The 27,680-nt window shown below is 45.9% G+C and overlaps 1 protein-coding gene across 5 annotated transcripts in view; it reads right to left on the bottom strand.

Annotated features, from left to right (window-relative positions):
• Positions 1-27,680, bottom strand: part of sick (sickie) — a 959,410-nt gene that overhangs the window by 775,707 nt on the left and 156,023 nt on the right. Inside the window, exon 1 of one of the 5 annotated variants that reach the window (XM_077635297.1) lies at positions 416-1,415. The exons of the other annotated variants lie outside the window; for them this stretch is intronic. Within the exon in view, the coding sequence (XP_077491423.1) occupies positions 416-499 (84 nt within the window). The 5' untranslated portion in view covers positions 500-1,415. Of the gene's footprint in view, positions 1-415; positions 1,416-27,680 lie in introns of those variants that run through there. 5 annotated transcript variants of the gene reach the window in all.

Here is a 27,680-nt window from a genome sequence, read left to right as displayed (position 1 = left end):
TTCCGACAGCCCTCGCTCGTGTGTTAGAAATGCACCAGCCCAAGGTTTCGTCGTGCGCTATGTATATCCAGTATGTCTCCTTGTTGTGTGCTGTCCATCGTTGGAGGCTGTTTTATGTGCAATATGAACCACCTAGCTCAGATCCAGGTTATCCTGTGCAGATCGAAAAGTGTGAAGAGAACTGCTTCGGATGACCAGCTCTGGCTTGTGCTGATATCCGGGATCAGCTGAACCAGAGCGGGGCTGAGGGCACACAAAATAAATCTCGCAACAAAGTGGGCCATCACAGGCGTCCACGGTTGTGCAAAGAATGGCGGGCGTCATGAACTGCGCTCAGATGTTAGGAACGAGACTGGGTATATCCCCGATTAAACTAAGAACGCCTGAACACAACGTTCCAAACGAGTGGACTTACCTCTGACAGCGTCTTTATTTTCTTGTACCTGGCCGAAATTGCATGAAGCCGTTGGTGGACAACATCCGCTGGCGGTCTCAGCATAGTCCCTTCGAGAATTGCTCGTTGCGAACAGGAAAACTGTCTCGATTTTGATCGTTCGATGTCTTCACAGGATTTCCAGTGGTCAGAGACTGATGTAAAGCTTCGTCCCTTGGAGCTTGTTTTGAGGCATGAAGAACGCTTTTAACTTCTCCCCTCAGGTGAGGTGCCAAGCGTTTGGTCGAAGGCTCTGTGTTCGTTACACGATTCTATGACAATCTACGTTTCACAGCGAGGAAAAGTGAGCGCAGTTTCTAGCGTGCCCTACACAGGGAACGGTAGGAATCCACAGCTGTGCTATGGAGTTCAAAAGGTATGGATAACTATCCCAGAGTCTATAATTAACAATTTTGATCGTAGATTTGTAATTTGAGTAAGTGCTATTGAAAATTCAATACCGCTTGCGAAATGTAGAGGTGCCGACAAGTGATAACTGGGAAAGGAGAAATTTCTCAGAGTATTCAAAGCAGCACTGTCCTTAAGAGCGGCTTAAAACTGGCGTGAAGTGATTATACAACCTGGAGTTCCTTCTTAGTTTAGCTGTAAAATTCCGGAGGTAGGTGCCTAACAGTATTCTGGTCCTAACTGGCAGGTAATGTGAGGTTTGCAGATGAGAGACGCCGAACAACTGATCATGACCATTCTAACTTTAGAACAAATACTTGTGCGACTTTCGAAGTTGAAGCGCTGAAAGCATTATCCCTGTCTCCGCCATGATTGGTAGAAGGTGACCGGTGGCTGCTCGCACTCGCTACACCAGATGCTTCAAGACGTTGCACAGACACTCACAGGAAGCGGGGATGGCACAACACCGAGAGTATAACGAAAGATCTGCATGTTTTCAAACCCGAAACGCACAGCCCGGGCCGGGGTCAACAAACTGCCACAGAAACGTATAGGAACACGTGCTGCCAGCAGACGACCACCTTGTTCCAGTGGCGGAACACGAGGGAAGCAGTCGTCTGCTAAGCGCAGCCGCACCAGCGCACTCAGTCCGCGTCACTTCCGCCTTGCGCTCGAAGAAGAGCCCGCGGCTGGTGCGCGCGCAGAGGCACCAAATTTAAACCGGCCTCCTCTTTTGTGTAAACACGAAACGGCGGCCGCCTTTCGCCAAACAGAAGTGGAAACGGTCTGAAACAAGCGAACTGTGGTGCGCGAAGGGCAAAAAAGACGCCTCTGCACTCCCTTTTCTCGTGTCTCGTCTGTCAACAAACAGACGAGAAACTGTGTGCCGCGTCGATTAACAGATGGCGCAGACTATCCCCCTCGCTCTTTTTCTTTGGCAAGAAGCCCTGGCGCGTTTAGAATAGGGGGCGCTGGCCGATTTGGCTTCTGCGGAATCATCTTTTTCGTCTGCGCTTTTTGAGCGGGGTTTGTACAGAGAGGGGGTTAGTCTGCCCCACCACCACAAGAACTACCACTCATTCTCGATCTTTTTTCGTAACGTCCTCCTGGAACTGGAATGATCTACCGCAGGACGCCGTGCATCATATCAACGCCATCTATTTTATGGACGCTGTAAGGCCGCGCTTCATCAACGCGCATATTTTTTTTATTCCCTTAGCTTGCGAACCTCCGGTCTACGCTCCCCCCCCCTATCCCCGTGTCTTCCCCCACCGCCCCTTCCCCTACCCCCGCAAGCAGTGGCAAAGGCGCAGGAGGCACTGGCGGCTTGACCGCTGTGACGGCCGAAGACCCCTGGCTTTGTTAAATGCGCCAAGAAAGCATGCGAGGCGCCCAGAACGAGCACGTGGTGCCGCTTGGTCTTAGGCAGCATTCCCACTGCGGCAGAAAGCGGACCATCTCGCATTCCGCGATGGGCCCCTTCTTTTTCTTCTTTTTCTGGCATTCTCGATGGCACCGAAGCGTCGTCATTCTCCGCCGTCCGACATTCCTGCGGTGAGCCAGTGGGTCAGTGGTTCCGCCAATTAGCTGAAAAAAGACTTTTCATCCTTCGAGAGGCGACGGGCGAGTGCGGCAGGGAAGGAGAAAGCATCAAGCAATAAGGGCGAGAACTCCTCGAAAAATGACCGCCCTAACTTCTTTGTTCGCAAAAGATTTAAAATTGCATGTAAAATCATTGGAGGGCAGTCTTGTCTAGTCTTGTCTAGTTGAGCTAGAGGCTCCGTGCAGTGGCACGTAATTGTACAGACCTAGACTCTAACCTCGGGTCGATGAGTAAGGTCTTGTCGAGTTTATCTGTGTGAGATCTTTTCTTTTAAGTTACAGTTTGACTGTCTGTGTGACTCAACTTGTAACGCAGTTTGCCAATGTACATCCTGTAAATATATTTTCTCTTTGTCTCCATCATCTGGCATCAATCATCGTCTTCTTCTTGAACACCGTGGAATTAACGTTTGGAGAGGTCCTGTACCGATCCGAAGAAGCGCAAAGAACCATCTCTGAATTTACTGACGCTATCAAGACCATTGTTTTTTGCCATGCCTATCCATCATGTAATGCATCATACCAGGGGCGTTTGAGGTATCAAAAAAAAAAAAAACAATTCCTTAAGCGAATTAGGTTTGGTCTATGGAGTCATGCAAGCTGTGCAGCCGCGAATGTGGAGTCACGCATTGAAACCTGTGTAACCCCTGAAGTTTAAAGATTTTCTGAAAAGCACGAATTCAAAGAGTCAGTGAAGGATTGTCACAATAAAGGTCGCTATTGCCATCTGTTGGCGGCTGAAAAAACCTGGTTTCAACAATAGCTCACTGGCCGGTCATACCACACTGAGCACTTTTTAAGTGTATCGTGACCCACAGGGATATGGGGTGCGAAAATCGCTATGGCAGTGAGCGTGTAAATACTTCGAGCCTCATGCAGGCCTTTCAACATGATAGTTTTGCAGAAACATTGCATGAGAATATGGGCACTGAAAACAAAATGGTACACTGCTTTATGCAAATATTCCTTCACGGCAAAAACAGCTTTAAGAACCGTACGTTCGCTCAGGACCTACGGGGTGCAACAGAAGAAAAGTAAGTGCAAAGTTAAACTGAAAGCATAAGGATGAGCTCATATGGAAACTTGAAGGCATTATGCAGGTAGGGTATTGCAAAGGTCCTTTGGTTTTCTTATCTCGGAGATATTCATGAATTCTCAAACTTGAAAAAAAAAATATTTGCCACATCTAATTTTTCTTTTCTTTTTGCAGACCGTTAAGATTCGGTACTAGTGGTGAATAGTGGAATAGAACAACATGATGATTCTATAATTATAAACCAGCTTTACATCTCTTCGTGGTGGGTTATTCGCGCTTAAAACATTGTCAGGGAACCTTCCGTGCAGTCATAAAACATGTTGCTGCACCCTATACAGCAAACAGTTAATGCAGGATACACAGCAATTCCACTTTGTAACTCTTAGTAAACACGCATCTTCGTATCCAGTTGGTCGGCAGCTTTTAGTTGATCAGCAACCTACAAGACTCGAACCGCAAGGGCCTGACGCTTTTAAGCAACGCATATTGAATAGCCATATTCTCGTTTCTTGAGTTGAGCGCACTCCTGGCATTGTGCCACGCAGCAATTTTTCTCAACTTAACGGTGCGCAGTGTTCCAGGCCACATGTAACACCCATGAGATGCTAGCTCGGGGAGCCAAAATCGGCAAATAAAATAACTAGAAACAAATACACTAACCAGGACCCAGGAATGGTACCTGCCAGAGCGAAACTATAGTTCCACAATCCGAGGCATGAGGCTATTCGTAGTGTGAAAGGTATTCCAATCCAGTGAAGTACGTCGGCTGTTCAACAAGCGGGCTTAGAAAGTTTCGCATGTATTAACCGCTGTTTCACTACTGAAAACATCCCTGAAAGGTCTCCCAACAGGCTATCATATGATGGTTCTGCGTCCAGCCCAGGCCACCCGAAATCCTTTTGTTTGGCAAACACGCTGCAATGCACAGCATGCATATTAGGAGCGCTTGTTGTCAAAGCGATGTACATTAAGCATTCGTCGTTACAGCTACCACCGCATTTGCATGCTACGACACAGTGTAATCATTGCAACCTAAATGTAACGATGAAAACCCCACGGCCACATGCTGGGTGAGACTTTCGATGAAAGATGTAACACTCCTCTGTGAAACCATCTCCAAACGTAATTAAAGCGTGTATACAAGACACCTATTTACTGGACTATACCGCTAGACACATGCCCTTCAAAGCCTGGCGTAGTATGTGCGTACAACCATTGCTATTCCATTGGCGCTTATATTTCGTCACGTGTGGGTGGAGTGTCCGCTCACCTATGAGCCCTCGCCAGACTAGGTAATATTTCTCAGCTCATTTGTGTTTACTTCATAGTTATGAATCGAATTTCAAAGCAGGTCGATTGTTATTACTATGCAACACATTGGTACCTCGAAGACCATATAACTTCTCAGATGAGGCCACATCGTTATCGTGATCATCATAACAATCATCAGCCATATTCGTCTATTGAAAAACATAGACCTTTGTAATCTATATTAGGTTATTGCTTCACCTTATTAATTTATCTAGAGTATGTCGCTTCATCAGGATGCAGAAGAAAATGCGTCAGCAGAAAATGGCTGCTTCGTCGAACTCTCTGTGAACAAAACACTACTGAAACACCCTACCTGTTCTTAACTCCTGCTGGCAAAAATTTTAGTTCACCATTCGACACAACTATTTAGGTATAGTTTAACTTTATAACATGGTGCATGTACGCATTATGTCTACAATATGCCCACCTTTCTCCAAATGAATTCACCAGAAATGATTATCTTTGTGCTTAAAAAATATCTATTCATAAGACTACTCACTATGAATGAATAACGCCGTAAAAAATGTACACATCGATGCTACTGGCTGCATAGCGCTCCTATTATCGTAGTGAAGAAGATGAAAGGGGCATGAAATTCAATTTCGCGAGTGCGCTCCTAACAGCCTCAAGTGTGATAAAAAAAACCTGGAAGAAGTGCTTCGCTGGCAAGATAAGGCAGTAAGAGACTCATTTGAAGGCATAGCTCACGAATAGCGCTAGCCAGGTAACAAAGATAGGAGGAAGCAAGAGGAAACGAAAAATAAAATGAAAGCTGCTCCCTGACGAAAATTGCTTTGCAAAATATTCGCGCCGTTAGCAACACTCGGCTCTTCACGAAGCGATAATTGTTTAGAGCAGCGCGGACATCGCGTTCAAAGTTCACGGGTTTCCTCCAAAAATGAGTTTTCTTTTCCAGCGGGCACTTATCTCGCTTTTCCATGGCTATCCGCTTTCCCTCCGAACCGCGGGAAATGCCCCGAAGCACATGCCACTCCCGACCCCGCCCCTACCTCCTTGCGGAACGCCGCAGTAGGGGTGCTTAACCGTCAATTTGAATTGTCAAGTGCAATTCAGAACTCGCAGACGTCGGCAGTTTCGTATATCTGCGCTCTTCCTGTTTTCCTTTTCTTTAAAGTTATTCCCGTTGATGTCAGCCAATAGGGAGTCGCTGAAGGAGACGCGAAGTCTCCCCTGCAGAAGCGCGCGCACACACAAATTCAGTGAGCCCTCTGGTGGCAGCCGCGGAAGTGACGCGGGCTCCGCGGTGCAGCCGAAATTGCCCTGGAAGTGCAGACGACAGGTAGTAAATGCGGTTCCTCTGTTTCACTGGCTCAGCGCTCCGCGGCGTGGTCCCCGACTCTCAAGCCGACGTGCGGGGGAGCTAAGGAAACGCATAGAAAGGAAGCAATGCTGCTGCTGTTGCTCCTAGTACTACAAGGTTGTGAGGATGAGTCACACAGAGAGAGACCGGAAGGCGTGCAGGGAATGAACGCGTGCTGCCGCTACGAGAGTTGAGTCCACAGAGCAAGCAGAAGGAGCGCGAGTGCACCGGCGCGACCGGAAGCGAGCGCGGCAGGGGTTGCCGGGCTGCCCTTTGTGTTGCAAGCTGCCCTTGGCCTGGGCGCGGAACGTCCCGCTCCCCGAGGAGCGGGGTGTCTGTGCAGTACGTCGTTCGCTCCGCTGCGGTGAGTCGAAGAGGTGATTTGAGGTCCTGGCGGGGCAACCCCCGCCCCCACCCATCTTCAAGAGGGAGACAGAGACTGAAGCTGACGAGTGCTGCACCGTTATATCTTCCCTCCTTTCCAATATAATGCCATTAGAAGAGGGCAGGCCATGTGTTCTTTATTTCATCTGCCCCCTGTCTTCATTTCCTTTTCTTTTTTTCGTCAGTTCGTGACGGATCTCAAGCGTTCGTCCTGGCTGCGCGGAGAGGCCGCCGCTTGTCAGACACGTCTTGATGCTTGCTGTCAGGCCGTGACCCCGCGGCCGATTTTTCTATTGCGCTGACCCCCACGACAGCGCCTGGCTTTCTTTGGGCGCGATTCTTGGTCTGCTGCTTTGTTTCAATCGCTCACGACTCCGCCCGACTTGTGAAAGTCGCCTTGTTTGACGTGATCAGCGATGACGTCAAGCTTCGCCGCACAATGCTATGGGCAGCTGGTTTAGAGTAGTTTTCGGACCGCTTTCATTGAACCTTGTCGGTTGCCATGACCACTCGGGCTTTTAAAGAGATAAAGCGATGTTTTATTTTACGTTACGCCTTTAATTCTCTCATGGTAGGAAAATAAAATATTCATGGAGATATTTACGTCTGAGTCGCCGCTGCGGGGCATTTAATGCCGCTTGCGTGACGGACCGCGTTCTGAGACGTAATAGACGTGACCAGCCTTGCTTTTTAGTGCAGTTTACCAGAAGGGTAAATGAAAACAGAAGAGATGCCATCCAGACCCATGTATTCTGTTTTTAAGATACTTGAGTTTTTTAAAGATAATTTTTGAGTGTTGATACCGACGCTTATGAAAATGTGTAAAAATTGATGAACGCACTTAAGACTACTTGCGTGCTTTGTGTGCGAATGGATGGTAGTTTATTTTATTTTCTTTTATTTTTAATTGCCTTCTATTTTTTCTTCCTAATGACACACCTACTCATTAGCGTACAGTCGTAAGGCAACGCATGCACTAGGTTCGACTTTGTTCACCAAGAAGCAACGCGGTTTTGCGGCCTATCGATTGCGTGCTTTAGTTCAATTCCCCACACCTTCGGAAGAAATATTACTTTTTCTTTGGTACCACCATGGCATAATCTGTGATTTTTTGTGATTAATTTTGCTGTCAACAACGCCGGGTTTTATTGCCGATGAGTTATGTGGTGCTTTCGCAGTAAAACCCATCCCCTTCCTCGCACGCACCTTCGTGGTCGCCCGCAGCAATATCCCATCAGGAGGCTCGGCGAATCGTGATAGATACGATAGTTAAGAAGATGCACAATAAAGAGCCACATTTGCTGGTTTAATTCTGACTCCTTATTATATACTGCAAAAATTTTATAAAGCAGCAAATCTCACCAAAAGAATTGTTTTGTGTTTGGGAGAAATATGTTAATTTGGAGCTACAGACGCAGTGGGGCTCGTATTAGGTACCGCGTTGATTTCCCCCAGGATCATATTTTGTATTTAGTCAAGTTGATAAGCTGCGCTACCTAGTCTCACACAAGCTGTGGTAGTCTCAAATCCAAGCACCGCATTTCCAGTGTGACGGCTAAGCTTGGTTCGCATGTGATGTGCTGGGGATCTAAACGAAAAGGAAAAATAGACAGCATTTTATGAATATAAGAGAGAGCTTGCCAGAAAATCACGCAGTCTGCCTGGACTATTCTTGAAAAAGTGCGTGTAAAAATAAATGTCTTTTTTGTACCAAATAAACGCAGTTTACATGATCCCCTGTGGTCTAACAACATTCAACCTGATATGCAGTTAAAATTTCATCTACAGTTCAAAATATTTTTAAAATTATAAACCAATTAAAGTCACCGGTGACTTCATCCGACATAACTAATTTGAATTCTTTATTTACTTCTAGCCCATGCATATGGCGTAAGGCCCTCTGTGTTCACATTCCTCTGCTCTCAACGATTGATTAATTGGTAACGACTACGAACAGAATGGAAATTTTGAAATACTAATCTCTGTGTCAACTGATGTACGGTAGACAGAAATATTTTTCTTTTACACGTTTAGAAATGTTTATTTTCGTTTACTCTTGGTTGAATCTCCGTAAGATTGTCTTTTCTTGTTGCACCAGGGCGAAGTTTGATTAGTTTTATTTAGTTATACGATTATCGCATTATGTACTCCCACCGTAACTACTTGAATACCTACACCGTCCCTCAAGTTGACACAGTCATGCTCTACCAGTTCAACAAACGTCTGTTCTAATCATGATGCCATTTTTTTTCATCTAGAAGTTGCACTATGTGTACTATAATGAGTGTCAGTTTCGGTTTTATAGGACAGGAACTTCATGTGGCAACAATGTACTCTACACTCTGGCTCTCCTTTCCCTGACTTAGTGAGGTAGTATGCTCAAGCACCCCCTTTTCTAACTTCTCTGCACGACTTCGGCAGGACCGCGCTTAAGAAAATGCTTATGTAGTATTTTTCTGTGTTTGTCTTTGCGAGATAGATATCATCTGCTTGAAGAAAAGCCGCCGCCCAAAGCTATGCCAGGAAGTCCAAACATTTATCCTCATGCAACGGCGACAACGTCTAGAAAAGGAGGAGTGCCATAAAACGAAATTTGAGCAGTTTAAATCAACTGAATCACTCGGTATCTGGCCTCAAACCGCAGACCCTGTAGTAGCACTCATGGTTGGTTTTTAGTTTACGCAGAGTACTTCGCTATAGAAGCAGCCAAAACAGGAATAAAAGAGAAAAAAATTAGAGAGAGAGAAAAAACAGAAGCAAGAAAAAAGAGATATAAGGAGAAGAAAAAATAAGAAAGGAGGTTCCACAAACACACAGATGAACATGCACGGTCATCAGAAAAGCACGAAAGAAAAAACAAAACCAGGTGGACACAAAAAATTCTGAGTCGGCATTTCAGTGGAATGGTGTGATGCATGGAGCGCCTGCACTGCACGGTATTGCATGGGGGTGATTGCAACTCCCTGCTATAGTTGCGTCGGAGTGGCTCTCTAAACTGTCACTGACAGCAGCCGAGATTTTTCGAGAGCGGTCAGCTCGTGTCATGCTGGGCCGGAGGGGCGAGCGCAGATGGCCCTTGAACAGGTTCTCGCTGCCATCGCCAGGTGTCGGCAATTAACGAGCTCCCCTTCAGCATCCTGCGGAAGCCTTCGCAAACTTGTCAGAGAGCGCAGAGCGTTCTGCATCACATGAACCTGAGATTTCGGAAGATAGGCATGACGTTAATCTATTCGCCACTGACATGCACAGTAGATTAGGGATATTCGTGAGCCATAAAGTTCAGACTATACAGAATGGTTGCACAAAATTATGACTTATGCCATGAGCGATGCATGCACGTAGAGATCGGTTTCTATGATGGATGGTGATGAGGAGAAGATATATGCGAGCAGTTCTGCTGTGTTTCTAACTAGAACCCTCTTATAAACAGAGCAAAATGAGCAAGAAGCTTTGGGTTCGAAACTTTCAAAAATTTAACTTGTTATACCTGTCAGGCAAATAAGCTACTATACACCAATAGTCATACTTATAATAACGCATATAATAGCAAAATACTTGCATGGTATTATGATGAATTTCTGTGAGAAACATATCTACTACTCATTATGGGTTTAGAAAGCATCGCAGTACTACAACATTATTGGTAGATTTCAATGATTTCGTTTGTGCAGCTCTAGATAAGACACAAATAACACTAACGTTGTTCTTAGTCTTGACAAAGGCTTTTGATACTACTGAACATAGAAATTTAATTGAAAAACTAACTAAACTTAATAGAATTTAGAGACCAGCAGGTTTGCTTCATTCTTTCAGGATTACCTAAACATAGGAAGTACAATTAGAAACAAATAGTTACTAGAGTATGGAGTTCCATAAAGCTCAACAATTGGGCCACTTATTTTTAACATCTATATAAATAACCAGGATACCTTGAATCTTTCATCACAGTTATTTCTGTACTCTGGCGATAGAGGACTTGTATTTACCCATCCATCTTATAACTATGAGTTATCCGCGACGCAAGGAGATATAAAAAAATTATAAATTGAACGTCTTAAGTTACATATTCGTAAATCGTGATGAAACGAAGTTCATGTGCGTTAAGAATCCTCACAAGCCCGTTGAATAATTAAGGCTTCATTGATTGCGCTATGACGAGCGCTGTTGCGTCCCAGTTACTTGCACCAACTCTGTAGAATATTTGGGTCTGCGCATAGATGAACTCTTTACCTGGATGAACATGTCTAATGCAGTATATTTGTAAGAGATTAAAGCAAGTTATATATATATATATATATATATATATATATATATATATATATATATATATATATATATATATATATATATATATATATATATATATATATATATATATATATATATATATATATATATATATATATATATGTGTGTGTGTGCGTGTGTGTATATATATGTATATATACAACTTACGAGAAGGAGCAACTGTGTAAACGCGTTACAATATACAATATGTTTCAATCTTTAGGCGAAAGCATCATACGATACGCTATTACAATCTACGGCAGCTGCTCTGTTACTCGGCAAAGAAAGGTTAATAAGCCACTGCACAACGTTCCCAGAAGTATTGTGTACGATACAGAGCTCACTGATAGGCAATCACAAGATATCATGGATGATCTGAGTCAATTGAATTAAGATATTTATATGAATATGGGATTTTAACAAATAAATATGACATCAGTTGCAAAGAACCTGTGAACAAAGTAAGAACACTGAGGCTAAAGGAAAGATTTGTGATGCCACGAGCTTACACTAGTTATAGGAAAAGGGCTCGAAGATTTTATGCGCCAGAGTTGTTTAACAGCTTACCTGAAGAGCTCCTCAATATGAACAGTAGAAAAAAAGCAAACGCCCTTTTAATAATTTGGGTTTTTTCCTTTTTTTTATTCTCTCGGATGGCATAATCGTCTTTTTGAATGTGTTGCAATTTTCGTGATGTCTCACTTTTGAATTATTCTCTTTATTTCATTTCTTCTTTGCCCAGTCCCGTGAGGATGACTTAATCTGCAGTTAAGTAGAAAATCGAAAGAGCAGCTGACAATTGGTCACTTTTAAAGTGCAATGTACTCTTCTTTTTTTGTCTAATGCTCAGCACTACTGTGTCTGAAAATAGGTACTACTTTCGTGGTTTTTCATTTCGGTGCTTATGCATACATTGTTACGTCTTTTTAACTCAGTAACATGAGTGTGGTATCGATTTTGAGGATGTACTAGTTCGCTTCTTTTCTTTCTTCGCTCTTTTTTGTTTCAACTTAATAGAGCTGATTTATGAATCACACAAGCATATTTGTGAGCGTTGCGTTGTCCGGTGCATGGTATGCACTTCATCCCGCGCCATTTTCTCCACTGTCGACGACGATGACAAGCGCGCGCGGGGAAGTATATATCTGCCTTCCCTCAAGAACCAATCAGCGCGCTTGGAGGGAAAGAAATGGATAGCGGCCCGCTGTCGATTTGCGAGCGTGCTCCATCTTTTCTTCGGCTCTTGGCCTCCGCCCGCTCGTCTGTAGGCCCAGCAAGGCAGCCACCGGAAGTCTTGATGGATGGATGTTGCAGGAAGCCTCCGCCGAAACCGTTAGCCGCCCGCTTCCCCCCCGCATACAGGCGTCGCTTCCGCCGGGGCGCAACATTCTGTGGGGCGAATGAGACGAACTGTTTGGCCTGTGGCGTGGCTTGGCATGCTTCACGGCGAGCGCCCCATGTGGCAAAGAAAGGCCAATTTACAACTTAGGCAAGGAATAAAAGATTTCTGTGTGTCTTTTACTCCTTATAACTTGCCATTTTCTACCTATTTCACTTTTACTTTCTTTGGTTCTGGATCGAAAAGGCAGCACAATTTTGTAAACATCGATCTTCTACTGCCTGTACGTGAGTCCTGTCAAACGGGACACAGCGCTTGTGCCGGGAAACACTGCCCACGCCAAGTCTATCTTGTTTTGTGCTGAGCCGCCAGTTCTCTCAGGACGCCTCTGGGTGCCCAGAAAAGCTCGTCCGTGATCTATTTGCCTCTACAACGGCTGCTTTATTCTTCCGCTTTAAAATTCTTCTGTACAGTTTTTCTCTTATAGTTTTCATGCTCGTACGCGTTCTCATTTATAGCCGGGCTTTCATTTTCTATCTTCTTTTAACAGAAACAACCTCTGTCCATCTGCCGTGATCTGATTAAAGGCCCCGTTCTCCAGAAAATGCGGTTTGAGTGTTGTGGGCGTCGGCGTTGTGAGCCAGAAATCACGAGCATGATTCTAGAAGGTGGTCCCCAGAGAGCAACCTAAGATGCAAGGGGGCCGTCTTGGTCATGTGACCTTGCGGCGTCATCACAACCTGCCCACCGGAAAGCGACAAAGCTGCCCACCGTGACAGGTGGCAGTTACATTAATGATTGGTCGCTTGGGAAGAGCAAGTTGGGTCGCAGAGGGCACACCGCTGCGAGTACCTGCCATCACAGGGCAGTGGCGCATCGCCAGGAGGGGTATGGGGACTCCCAGGAGGTATCTATGAATGTAAAGCAGAGAATGGCATTCTGCACATATAGGAATTAACTAACCACGCTATCGCGTCATACCCTTAAGGCGGAGCTTAAGTGCACCCTCCAAATTTCCCCGGTACAGCTTGTTCAAAATCTCCCGCCCAATTTCTTACAACTTCTGTGGAAGATGCAGTATATCAGCAGCGATATCCTAAATTTCAAAAGTGTGGCGCCTAGGCAAGCGGCCCTCTTCTTGGCGGGTACCTGAGCTTCAAGAAAGAGAAAAATGACTGGCGCTTCTTCAGCATGTGGCTGATTACTGCGCGTACGTGTGCGAGCCTCGATTTTTTCGTCTGACACCACGCAATGAACATCGTCCCAACATCTTTTGATGAGAGGCAGTGAGACATCGGGAAGCGAGCACAGGTGCGGCCGTTTGCGGTGTAAAGCTTGATCGAAAATGCTTCCGGGTTGTGTTCGCAACAGCGCTGACACGTCTGTTCGGGAGCCCAGGCATTCTACACGCTTTTGCGCTTTTTCTTTAGTGCAAAGGTGAATAATACGATCAGAAATACTGGATTTCACCCTCATCATCAGAACGAAAAGAGAGAAATAAAAGGGGCGCCTTTTTACCTTTCCCGCCTGATCTGTTGTTTGTCTTGCTCCGCCGTTTCTTTTACATTGTGCGAAGTTCATCGAGAATATCTCCTGTGAGTTCTCGTGCAAGGTTGGCCCGACCTGTTTAGCTGACGAAACGTACTGTTCTCTTTGACAGTGCCGGTGCACTGCGTGCCTTATACCTTCTTCATGTGGTTCTCATATCAAACATTCCTGGACAAAAAAAAATTTATAATTGAAAAACTGTAAGGTACTGAGATGAAAATACTGAAGATAATGGTTCATTCTTCCGATATGTAGCCAAATCTTTTTTCTATAGTGTTTCTAGCATCGAGCAGTTAAGACTGCCACAGAAAACCAACGGGGAATGCTTTTGACGGTAGAAAAAAATGAAAGCCTGCCGACGGGAGATTTGCAGATATATTCATTGATTTAGTGAAATGCTGCAGTATATGAAAAAAATGTGTTCATAAACTTTATTTGTTCAAAAATATTTTTTTTCATATTTGTGCGGATGAGACAATTGTTAGACAACAACGCTAAAGACCTTCCGCCTTATGTTCGCTTCAATTTGCTTCTTTAGACCGCACCTGTCGTTTCATTATGTACTGCGTTGGCACGATTCTTGCAGAACTTTGTCTAACAGTTCTGACTACCAACTAACTATATGACATGAACGATGACACATGTCGACAGTGACGTGGCAGTGCGGATGCACTGGAAAATCGCTGTCATTTATTTTACGTGCCAGTGGTGCTTTTTCTGCGGATAGTTTGCTCTTGTGATCGCAAACTAACCGCGTAAGAAGTTTTATTTTGGTATGCTTTGCGTACTAAGTTTCAGGGAAGCGACAGTCGCGTGGTCTAAACGTATCCGGTAGAACAAAAAAAATGCTTTTTTAAGAAACAAAATGGCTCAGTAATTGTCTCACATCTCGCTGACACCCAAACCGCGCCGTGAGAAGGTGGAGAAAGGCAAAAGTGAAGAAAGACTCGGTGGACACCCAAACCGCGCCGTAAGAAAAGGGAGGAAGGCAGAAGTGAATAAAGACTCAGTGGACACCCAAACCGTGCCCTAAGAAAGGGAGGAAGGCTGAAGTGAAGACTCGGTGGACACCCAAACCGCGCCGTAAGAGAAGGGAGGAAGGCAGAAGTGAAGACTCGGTGGACACCCAAACCGCGTCTTAAGAAAAGGGAGGAAGGGAGAAGGGAAGAAATAAAGAAAGAGGTGTTGTGGTAGGGCGTAGAAAAAACCATTGACGGAAAAGGGGCGACAAGTTCAGTCTAAGGGCATAAAAGTTACTGCAATTTCGAAGTTCACGGGCTCGAGAACTGCTAGTGACAGAGCTAGACCGCACTGCCTTCGAAGTTTGCAGTATTATCACGGGATAACCATGAGTGTCATGAGTAAAAGCGAGGCATGCTGTAGAACTACCGAAACGCGTGAATCATCTGCACGCGCATTCGTATCTTAGGTATTACCTTTAGCGGCGTGTACCTAACCGCAAGCGAGCTATTTGTACTGTTGTTGTTACTAACAGTTGAATCGCTTGCCGAACCTTGCCCGCGCAAGAAAATTTTCTGCACAAGCAAATGACATGGATTAAAAGAAACTGCATTAGTACGCCCGCTGCTGGAATACTCCGATGTGATTTGGGACCTGCACTTAAAAGCAGACATAAATCGCATTGAAGGAGTTCAAAAGAAAGCAATTAGATTTATCTGGAACGCATATGGAAGGCACGTTTCAATCACTTAATCTGCTAAGGCGATCTGAACTCCAGACACTTGATTAATGCCGCAAGCTGCATCGCTTGAAATGCAGCATATTATTATCAATAATCAAAAAAATTAACTTTGATGACTACATGCAATATAACACATCACGCCCAACACGCAACAAACACAACTTCACAGTTGTGGTGCCACAGTGTCGAGCGAAAGCTTTCCAGTTTTATTTTTTTCCAAATACGATATCCGAATGGAATGGGCTTCCACGGGACGTGATCTGCTTGACAAATCATGACACTATCACATCTGCTCTCATGCATTTTTTACAAGCATAGCGTGTGCTCATTAGTTTACGCTTCTTCTTTTTTTTAGGAAAACACAATGTGTTTGTTTCTGCACATTGCGTGCTCGCTTCTTTCTTTTCTTTGTTGCATTGCAATGTACAAGGACATCCACCTGTGCCAGTCCTGCCTAGACCTCAAAAATTCGGCTGGCAGTATTGAATAAATAAATAACAAATAAATAAATAAATAATTAGTAAATAAAATAAAATTATTAGAGAAAATGTGCGTTTGCGCTATGTGATGGTCGGAACATGAACCACATAAAGAGTGTCATTACATGAGGGGTGAGAGGTATTCTACGGCAAATTGATAGCTGTAAATTCAGCTACTTTTTGTGTAATGTGTGCTCTTTATAAAAAACTAGGCTTTTTTCTTTTAATCCTGTATGCGATTCAGCTCGTGTGCTCTAACTATGCCGGTCAACCAGAGACATACCTAGTTACGAAACTGCAAAGAATATAAAGGCTTGGTCGGCAGCTTTGCAGCCACTAACGTGCCTCCGAGATCCTGTTCTAGGCGTAATTGTGCCGCATCCCGGGCAGTTCATTTCAAATTGGTATCTGAGATGTCCGCTGAGGAATTTCTGACGTTCTTTCACCGTCTCGTCGCCAGAAGAGGCCTACCTCATGTCATTTATCCGGGACAATGCAAATGCATTTAAGAACGCTTGTTGCGATCTCTCCCGCCTATATACGCGGCCGGCCAACGAGGATGTAGTCGGACACCTTAGTAACACCGGTGTAACGTGGAAGTTCACTGTGTCCAACGCCCCAAAGTCTCAACTCTTGGACGGTCAGAAGGGGGCTTCAATGAGTGCACCCTAAAACCAAAATGGAGTCCAGAACGTCCCCGGCGCGAACTCCCATCGGTCTTCCTCTTCCTCGCTGGCTGGGCAGCGATGAAAAAGATTCAACATAATTGGGCGACTAGAAAAAACACTCGACTGTCACCTTCTCTCACCGAGTACCTGATATCCCAATATGTGGAAGATGATGCCAGCTGAATGCTTCTAACAAATTGCATACGATGTATCATAACGAAACCACTCCTGCGCTGTCACTGCGTTCGACGAGAAATAAAAAAAAGCCACACAAGTCGATCGCATTAGGCGGCCATCTTCAGGCCCCCAGGACCAGCGACACGCAAGATCTCAATCAGAGTGGGTTTTGCCTCCAGCGGCCTACAACAGTGCAGCGGTATACCAGGAAGTAACTCTCGGCCTGGAGCTGTCGAAAGCACGGAACAGAAAAAAGGAATCCAAAGCAAGTGAACGCGAGTGCTCGCGGATCGCTGGACGGATTGAGAAATGGCGCTCACACCTGACACTTGCGTCGATCACATCGATCGCTAGCTGTTGCCGGCTTGTCGAGGCCATTGACTCGTACCAAATGCCGCGAATCGGTTCAACATTGGTTGTTATAAACAAATCATGCCCGGACATTTCTAAAGTATTACTGTTAATGAAGCTTGTGATAGAGGCCAAAGCTACCTTATGTTGTAACTGCTACAGGTGGAGACGATTTGTTCATGTAGTGGCCCCAGCGCGTCTGTCGCCAAACAATCCTCCTTCATATACTGCTTGGACTGGGGGACCGCATCACCAGTCACTCCTCAACCTCATTAGGACGGACAATCTTTATTTATTTCTTAAACCATCCTTTTTTTTGTCATCGATCATGTCATACTCTTTTTATGCCTTAGGGAAAAGCATCGCTAAAAGAACTGTTTATGTAGTGAGAAATGAGACACACACAGGGGAAAGAGTATAAGTATGCCGCGTTTGGTAATGGATGGCTAGTAAACGAGATTAGGAAGATTAGAACTTTTGCAATAGTTCGCAGTGATGCACTTATTACGAATCACGTAATTACGCAGTACGAAATGACAATAATGATATTGGCGTCTGCAACGAGAGCACGCAGGGAGCTCGCCGCCTAGTGAAATGGGGCCTATGAGGTAGCAATAAATAAAAAATAAAACAATAATTGGAAGAGCTCGGGAATGCGACATGCGCATACAGGAACTGCATTCCCGAATTTCTTTCTACGAGCCTTACAATGATCATCTGACATATCGGTTGTCTTTTTCTTTAGTAACTACCGTGCAAGTAAAAAAAAAGTTTGCACTACTGATTTCCCAAAGATCAACACCCCAAATTAACAAAATGGGCATACTCCTCTGCGTAACTTGTTGCAAATGACTGTTGACTTCCGTCATATGTAAATCTGAAAGTAGGTACACTCCACGTAATTTTTGTCTATTCAGCATTAAACTTTTGCCAAAAACCAGTTTGTTAATGGGGCATTTAAATACAGGAAATAAAAAAAAATATCCACAAACAGACGGAATGTGGAAGCGGGAGAATTTGAAAAAAAAAATGAACGCGCTTTTGTTCTATATCGTAACATTTCACTAAACCAGTCAATATATCCTCAGATCTCCCTTATGCAGGCTTGCATTTTTTTCCTGTTAACATCTTTGCTATCGTCAAAAGCGTTCCCGATTGATTTGCAATTGCTGTGTCAACTGCTCGATGTGGGCGATGGAAACACTTTAAAAGAAACGCTTTGCTACACTGCGGAAGAATAGACCATTGCCTTCCATACTTCCACAAAGTACCCCGCCATATTCTAATACTCAAAGTGTTTGTCCAAGAAAGCGGGCCTTGTGTCTTGTCCGTTGTATCTCCAAAGACGCTGCGAGGCTGCAGCGAATCCCAATGTTTCAAGCGCATGTTACAAACGGCTGCCTTGCTTGCTAGGATATAAAAACATTATAAAAACTACCTGAATGAGAAAGCGTTGTCTGTATATAAAAAGTAAGCGAACCTGCTCTCTGCAATCAAAAGAGAAAAATATGTGCCATTACAAAAGAACATTGAATTAATCCATGGACTATAAACATGTGAAGTTGCATATTTTGAACACATAAGGTTCACACCGATGCGCCGATGACCTTAATGAGGTGCGAGCAGACGACACCCCCACATGACACGAACAGCGTGATCTAAGGCATGATCTGAGTTTAATCTCGGGGCGTGTTTTACGGAATCTCTGTGGGGTCGTCTCTGCATTTATGCATGATGCGACGCTATAAACTTCAATTTTTATCCAGCGATGTTTCCTTCTGCTTCTCCGTCCCACTGTGTATGTCTCAGATTGCGCTGTTCGCTTCACGATGCTTCTTAATCAATGAGCCCACCAAAACGTCTTAACGCAATAACCGCCACGTTAAGATGGGTATTCGGAAGGTGCACTGGACGCCAGGACCATTTTAGGCTTTCCCCATAGGTGGCAGGAGCAGCCCGATGGAGACGGGCCAGTGTGGTCAGCCCTGACACACCCCTGTCCACCCTTGATTGCACTAAACTTGAGGCATCGGCAGAACGCGCCGTCCCTTGACGGGATATTGACACCAGCAGCACCAAGAACGACAATTTTAACGCCCAATATGGCCGGGCGTTGCGATACGCGGGAAGAAAACCGCAAGGGATACACCGCATGGTTGAGATCATAAACAGAAAATCATACGCTGCCATCCGACAACAAGCTACGTCAAAACTACTCGCCTAAACAACGGTGAACTCCACTGACCAAACGAGGCAGAATGAGGCGGTCGTTACGCGGGCAGGGTGGGGCCAGGCAGTGAAGCGGCCGACGCCGCAGTTAATGACCCGGCAAAAAAGGAGCCAGGCATGCATGCAAATGGCGGGCGGGGGTGAGGAGGGCGCGTCGCGCGGTGCTGGAGGCCAGGTATGCCCGGGACGTCGTCGCTCAACTCGTGCCTCACTGATAACGAGCCGCCGCACCAGTGCAGAGTTCACGGGTTGGCAGTTTTTACCCCGTCCGATAGCAGGAGCCAATGGCCCGTTTTCGGGACGGCAACCGACGGCCCCTGAAATGGGGCCCGTGCCGGAAGGTGCCAGAATGGTATCTCAATTAACGGCTCACTTGAGGTGCGCAAGAAACAAGGGGCCAAGGGCAGGCGAAAAGTGGGCAGACGAGAAAATATGAAAGGAAGCGATGAAGTGTGACGAACGGCGAGCTAAGGATGTGATTTATGGACGAAAGTTTGGTCCATGGTATCCACTGTGAAGTCTGGGGTCCCCCTTCTTACGCATTTGCAACTCACATACGCGGCACAATTTTCTGCCACAAACTCTAACTTCGAAAGAGTGCATCGCTGCTCCTAATTATGCGCATTCTGCCACTCGAACCCAACTTGTGAGGATGCAGTTTTGTCTGACTCTGGAAAATAATTTAGCCAATAGTAACAAACTTTCTGTGTGTGTGTGTATGTGTGTGTGTGTGAGTGCGTGCGTGCGTGTGTGTGTGTGTGTGTGTGTGTGTGTGTGAGTGTGTGTGTGCGTGCGTGCGTGTGAGAGTGTGTGTGTGAGTGCGTGCGTGTGTGTGCGTGTGCGTGTGCGTGAGAGAGAGAGAGAGAGAGAGAGAGAGAGAGAGAGAGAGAGAGAGAGAGAGAGAGAGAGAGAGAGAGAGAGAGATGTGACTGGTGGTGGTGGAGACGTTTCGAGCTCTAAATTTCCTGCTGTTTGCTCCAGGCTTGATTTTGGACCAAAAATGCGACTTAGGGGTTTAAAGAAGCTGGCTTTTTGTTCCTCATGTTCTTTGTTTATGCAGTTCTCATGGGGCGTTTACGGGCTATGATAAAAAAACCCAGCTTTACTACACAAAGCGAGAAAAAGACGAAGGCAGAACAAGCACGACAACTCGCGCGCTGACTTTAAGCTTTTGATTTATTAAGCACACGTGCATTTATACATTTTCCAGCCAAAAAGCAGCAAAAAAACAACAAAAACAGAAAACAACCGGAAAGCAACACTGCCTCATCCGTGATTCATATCCTGCTTTTCGGCCGGAGGTGTGTACCTCAACACACGCTGAGTGGAAAGTTGACTGCGTCAAGGCGTTGTGTGCCGGATGCCCCCTTCCTGCGGTGGATGGTATGTCGGTCAGACAAGACGGTCTGAACGACCGCCTGACGGAGCACAGTAATTCCTTGGGCAAGGCAGCCGGCTCAAATTTAGCTCTGCACCGGCCACATACCGAACACACATGCACCCCAGTGCTTCATTAGACGACGGTAATTTTCAAGCACATGGATGAAACAGTAAGAGAGTCAGTCGAAACCTTTATTATCACTTGTATCACTTGTTAGAAGCGAAACGGCCTTTCTCGAGGGGGAATTTGCTGAAAAGCAGGATATGAATTGGTGATGAGGCGGTGTTGATTTCCGGTTGTTTTTTGTTCTGTACTTTTTTTCTTGTCTGGAAAAGGCATAAATGTACGTGCGCCTAATGAATCAGCGGTTGAAAGTCAGCGCTCGCGTTGCATGGCTTGATCTGTCTTCGTCTTTTTCGCAATTTCTACAATGGATAACAAAGGCAAACTTGCTTAGCTTTGCGTTCTTCTGTTTATTACAAAGTGAAGGCTTTTATGCGCAGTTTTACAGACAACCAGTCGTTTCCTCAAGCTTTGGAGCTAGAGCAGAACATTTTACGCCTTTGGATAGCGCATGGCACGCTTGATTAGGCGCCATATAAAGGCAAAGGCAAGCTTTGGCTTCACCAAATTTTGGTTCAGGTACAATTATAGTTTCCTTGCATCCTGTAATAATACTAATTTCATTATTGCCAGCATTCGCTGTAATTCTAAGTGTTTTCATAATAATCATCATCTAGGCCACGTCAACAGCAGGACAAAGGCTTCTCTAAATAGCCACGAAGTGGCAAAGGTCCTTGTCCTGCGCCCGCCGCATCCATCTTATTCCAGCTACTTTCCTTGTATCATGTTCCCACATGGCGCTATATCGGAGTGGTGTTCGACACCACTCCGAGGTTTCAAAGGAAACCTTGCAATAAGTTGGTGAGATGAGCGCCGTAAAAAGATTTAGATCTTTGCAGCTCCTCTGGTGCCCACGTTTTTTCTTGCTGTGGTATAGTTCTGCTGTAGCATACATAATAAGTTATTTTTACACAATCTCTCCTTTATGATTACACGTGCGAGTGTTGATGTAATGACGTGGATTGCTGATTCGAGCGGAAGAGGAGAGGAGAATTAAGGAGGTGGAAATGTAGAAGGGAGGAAGTAAAGTCGCGTGTCCTAGTAGGTGACTGCTTCTTGCTCGGGGTATGTGCCATTAAGCCTGAGGACATCATCATCATCATCATCATCGTCATCGGGGCTCGGCCAATTCTATCCAGCGTCGGGAACACACCATCGGAACCCGCACAGCAGCGGACCTGCACTGCTCAGCGCTGCGACTGCAGCCAGAGGCTCCTCCGTTGCGCCCATTTTCGAACCAGGTCCGGCGTCACGAACCCACACGCGAGAGTCGCGAACTCTCGCCTGACCACCGAGAACGCACAACGAACCTGGTTCCATCCTTACATCACAGTCAGCATTGCCACGCCATGAGCGGCATCTGCAAAGTGCGCCACTACTTTTCCTGAACACTGGTGTCTACTTCGTGGCAGATATGAATATGCCTATCGCTTATTGTTGTTCACTGATATATTAGCAGAGAAGAGGCCTCCAAGGTTAATACAAGTGCCAGAGAGACAACCTATAGAATATTTTCCCAAAACACTCCAGAGAATGCAATTCTTACTGGAAAGAATCACGTGAAAAACGCATTCGTGCTATCTGGCAGAAACTTCTACTTAAAAACACTTCAATTGTGATTAGACCTTTTTGACAACGACCTCTACTCAGTTCCTGGTTGCTGACCGAAACGAGGAATACGCTGACTTTGGGAATTTTGCGTAAAATAAAATGTTTTCTTTTCACATATAGTTTTGATTGATCAAACTTTTTCTTTCTGTGCTGTAAAGCAGGGTGAGATAAAGTACGCCAAGCTTGAGGGGGCGACGTTTATGCTACTGTGGGATTTTCGTAGTTTTTTTTTTTGCACAGCACAGTCCAGCGGACGTCATAGAGCTGTGAAAATACTTAAAAAGCAATACAACAAACAGCAAAAACCTTTACATTTAGGAATAAATGGTCATAGAGCTGTTGAGAATTGTGGCGCTTGCAACTAAGTCTATGGCAAGGCCTACTAACCTCTTGTTGTTCCAATACTAAAGCGGGTGAACTATATCGTAAGCACTCAGTTTATGGCAGTTCAGCTTCACGTGCACGTCCTATAGCTTTTTGCGGCTTCGAGTGAGGCTTGCGAACATTGTATCTGCTATAATAAGGCTACATAACCTTGCCATCTCCTCCTAGCCTTCACCGTGCTTTCCCTCATTCGCCCCAGCTTGGAGAGCCAAGCGCACAGACTCTGCGAGCTCCACTCCCTTCCCAGCTTTCACCCTCAGTAACTTTTTCTGACCCGCGCAAAACGGGGTTACGCTTCGCACGCAGGGTTAAGCGTCGTCAGTTAGGGAAGGTGTCCCAGAAACAGCTCTAGCTGAAAGCAGTAACTGAGCTGATGGTAGTACTAGATTAATCGGTGTAATATTTTTTGTAACCACCGTTTATACACAATGCGCGGTACTGGTTTCTCATTTCTGCTGACATCAGACTGCATGCTGTAGTTAAAGCGATCCCGACCAATACTTGTGGGCGGACATAAACATTGGTTCAACCTAAAAACAAAAAAAGATTTTTTTCATTACCTGTGAGTAAACGCAACGTTCTCAAATAAGACAGCAGTTGGAGTATTTATTTTGGCCCGTGTTTCTTTCGTCAGAGATTAGTTCACACGGATGGTGCAAATCGATTTTCGCAAGCCTGCAAAGATGAAATTAATAGTAGTAGTAATAATTTGGCCATAAAATACAATGTATATAATATAATGTACTTTGTTAACCAGTTGATCACTATGTGCGGGAACGAAAATCTGAACGAAAACTCATTTTGACTAATTTGTTACACTTAAGACCGGAAATGGTTATTTACGGCGCTATCTCTCTATCAGGTAGATCAAAATAAATTAATGCGGAAACTTAAGAGGCGTACCAAAAGAAACTGGCGTATCCAAATGGCAGTTGACCATACAATAAAGGGCAGGAATGAAGAAGTGATGAAGTGAAGGGCAAGATGGTTTATGGTTTATGGGGGTTTAACGTCCCAAAGCGAATCAGGCTATGAGAGACGCCGTAGTGAAGGGCTCCGGAAATTTCTACCACCTTGGGTTCTTTAACGTGCACTGATATCGTACAGCACACGGGCCTTTAGAGTTTCGCCTCCATCGAAATTCGACCACCGCGGCCGGGATCGAACCCGCGTCTTTCGGGATGAAGGGCAAGAGCGAAGAAGTGACATCGAAAGCATCTTTACCCGACGATAGCGTTCACTCCAAAACGCACGCAGATAAAATCCCTCCGGATCACATTACCAGACAAGACCCACTCAGGGGCAGCTTATTAATAATTTTTAATGATTGGTTTTTGAGGAAAGGAAATGGCGCAGTATCTGTCTCATATATCGTTGGACACCTGAACCGCGCCGTAAGGGAAGGGATAAAGAGGGAGTGAAAGAAGAAAGGAAGAGAGAGGTGCCGTAGTGGAGGGCTTCGGAATAATTTCGACCACCTGGGGATGTTAAACGTACCTGCCGCGGTGGCTCAGTGGTTAGAGCGCTCGGCTACTGATCCGGAGCTCCCGGGTTGGAACCCGACCGCGGCGGCTGCGTCTTTATGGAGGAAAAACGCTAAGGCGCCCGTGTGCTGTGCGATGTCAGTGCACGTTAAAGATCCCCAGGTGGTCGAAATTATTCCGGAGCACTCCACTACGGCACCTCTCCCTTCCGTTCTTCTTTCACTCCCTCCTTTATCCCTTCCCTTAAGGCGCGGTTAAGGTGTCCAGCGATATATGAGACAGATACAGCGCATTTCCTTTCCCCCAAAACAAATTATTATTAACATTTATATTATCTTTAACGTGCACTGACATCGCACAGCACACGGGCGCCTTAGCGTTTTGCCTCCATAAAAACGCAGCCGCCGCGGTCGGGTTCGAACCCGGGAACTCCGGATCAGTAGCCGAGCGCTCTAACCACTGAGCCACCGCTGCGGGTGGGGAGCTTATTCCCCGGCTGACTTCTTTAATATATGTTGTTACTAGGACAGGTCTTCTGCGGCCTGTCCCGGTGACTCGGTGGATGTGACTTTAGGCTGCTTTACTCTATTGAAGGGGAATGAAAAAGCACACGGCCGTTTTGCTCGTATTAGGGCAGATTAAACAACACAACGAGGTCGATATTCATCCGAGGCCCTTCACTCTGGCATGCCGAAGAGCAAATGTGCATCTTCGGTACGTTGAACCCTATATAAAGCGCCACAGTACTCCTCAAAGAAAAAGCAGCTTCAGACCTCCGGCGTTCCAATTAGAAAACACGTGAAGGAGGTAGGCGTGTGCTTCCGTTACCATCATTGATATTTACTGAGAGTCAGGTTAACTTTAATGAAATTACTGCCGATGGCCTACTCCGGAGAACCAGCATCACTCTCCACAAGACGCTTACAGCTCAGCCTCTTAAGGATAGCATTTTCTTTGCCCCACAGTTCAGCGCTGAAGTTTTACGATACACGGCGCCGGCGCCATATAAGCGGCAGAAAGTTTCCCAACACTATTTTCTGTTCGAAAAGAAAGTGTGCAAAGAAAGTAATAATAATAATAATAATAATTGGTTTTGAGGGGAAAGGAAATGGCGCAGTATCTGTCTCATATATCGTTGGACACCCGAAAAGCGCCGTAAGGGAAGGGATAAAGGAGGGAGTGAAAGAAGAAAGGAAGCAAAGAAAGACGTCGTGACCGCACATACTCTTGAACCTGTTTTCTGCTTATTCTCCAGACGTTTCCCCGAGATGGTCTCGTGTGACCTCCTGGCGTTTGCGCATTATAAGTAAATTACGCGACCCAAGGTCTCAGTCCAGTCACCTAACCTTGATCCGCAGGGGAGGCGTAGGGATTAGGACGATCCGGAAAACCCCATTGGGGAGAGACTTGGACAGGAGCTGCGCTGGTCTGCCCAAGGGCTCCCGAATCCCTGATCGATCGCAGTCAGGGGAAAACGGGAACGAAGCCAATTTCCGACAGCGGCTCATCTGGAAGCCCCTTATATTACCACAAGGGTCGGCAAATGCGTCGCGCACGCCTTGACGGACACGAGCGGCACCCGTAAGTTTCGTCTTGGCCGTAGTTCAGAACGATCTTGCCAGGCGCAAAATTATCCGCGGACATTTTGCGAAAAGCCTCCACACTGGCTTTGACCCACTGACGGACTCCGCTGAGGTATGACGCGCTCGTATATGGTCTTCGTGGCTTTATGAACGGGATGAGATCAAAAGGAGCTGATTTCAGAACATCTCTCATTGAAGATGTGCTAAGCACCTGATTACAGGGCAGTACAGCCTTTTAATGCTTTTTTACCTTGAGTTGGTACGAGAAATTCGGAGGCATATGTTACCTGCGAAAGCGATAGTTTTTGATTACCGCATACAAATGCAAAAAACAACTTTTCTTTGAACCTGACTACACTTCTTAGCCTTCTTCTGGAAAAACTTCACTATGGTAGGTAAATCAGTCTCCGGGTAGGCATCACAACGAGCTTGAACGACTTTGAGCCCAACCAAGGATAACCGTGTATGACCATATGTGGTACAGTTTTGGTGTCATGCACTAGACCCCTGTCCTTGACTTATGACCTCTAGCTGACCTTTGAATTTTGACGTTGGGAGACATTCGTGTTCACCTTTGACCTTTCAATCCGATGGGGTGATGTGAAGACACGTGATGACACACGATGGGGGTGTCGTAAGACCGCGTGACGCGACGTCATAGCCTCGTGGTCGTGTTTGTATATATAGAACGGCTGTCGCGAGCGTGTAGCGGGGCTGCCATGGACGAGCCTCAGACGCTTAGCAAGCGTGCTTGCTTTTCGCTGAATTCCATGGTTAGCCAAGTTAAGCCACTGATAAATTTTTAACTTGCACCGACATCACACAGTACACGGAAGTCCATCATTTCGCCTCCATCAAAATGCGACCGCCGTCATTTCATTTTTTCCCGGATCAAACCCGCGGTGTCCTGGTCAGCAACCGAGCACCATAACCACTGAGCCACCGCGTCGGCTGCGCAATATCACTGTGGTGGATCAGTGGTTATGTATAGTATTTATTTATTATACAAACTTGCGGTAGTAGCGGATCATACTGCGATGCCGCACATGTTAGTAACCTACAGGAATTAACAATTATTTAAATTATTTTGTTAGAAACCTACCCGGTCTTATCAGGCCGGAGTAGTCGGAAGCTTCAGACTAATTTCGGCTATTTGGAGGCATCGAATTTTTAGTCCTGAAACATTTTCACGCCACTGGTTTGTCTGCCTGCTTTCAGAGAAAATCTCTGAAATGCGCGCAGGAGGAGGTTGCGAAGGAAGGGAAGAGTAGAAATGAAAGCTGGTTTTTGGGGAAAGGAAATGGCGCAATATCTGTCCAACATATCGGCGACACCTGAACTGCGACGTAAGGGAAGGGATAAAGGAGGGGTGAAAAAAGAAAGGAAGAAAGAGGTGCCGTAGTGAAGGGCTCCGGAATAATTTCGACCACCTGGGGATCTTTAACGTGCGCTGACATCGCACATCACACAGTATTACGTTTCGCCTACAACGCGCGGTATAGCCGGCGCGGATGCAACGGACGCCGAGGCTTCATTCAAAGTGGCGGTCATTTTGGGCCCGTTCATCGCTGCCGCAACGCCTCCCGCCAAGCGCGTCCAGGCAGGTTTCAGTGCCACGTGTCGTCGTGCGTGTGTGTGTGTGTGTGCATGTTGGTGCCCACGCTTGTCAAAGCGCGGCAGCCGGGGAGAGGAGCTCCCCAACTGGGAGGCGAGGAGGTCTGACCGGCGCCGGCCCGGCGGACGCGCCCGTCACGTCTGTACATGTCCGTGCGTCGCCGTCTTGTGCGACTCATCCCAAGCCGTTCCTTCTTGCCCTCGACTCCGAGGGTATAAAAAGAC

This window comes from Amblyomma americanum, chromosome 8 (genome assembly GCF_052857255.1).
Source record: "Amblyomma americanum isolate KBUSLIRL-KWMA chromosome 8, ASM5285725v1, whole genome shotgun sequence".
Lineage (NCBI taxonomy): Eukaryota > Metazoa > Arthropoda > Arachnida > Ixodida > Ixodidae > Amblyomma > Amblyomma americanum.
Note: the sequence above shows the minus strand (reverse complement) of the source record. Positions and strands in the feature narration are given on the sequence as shown.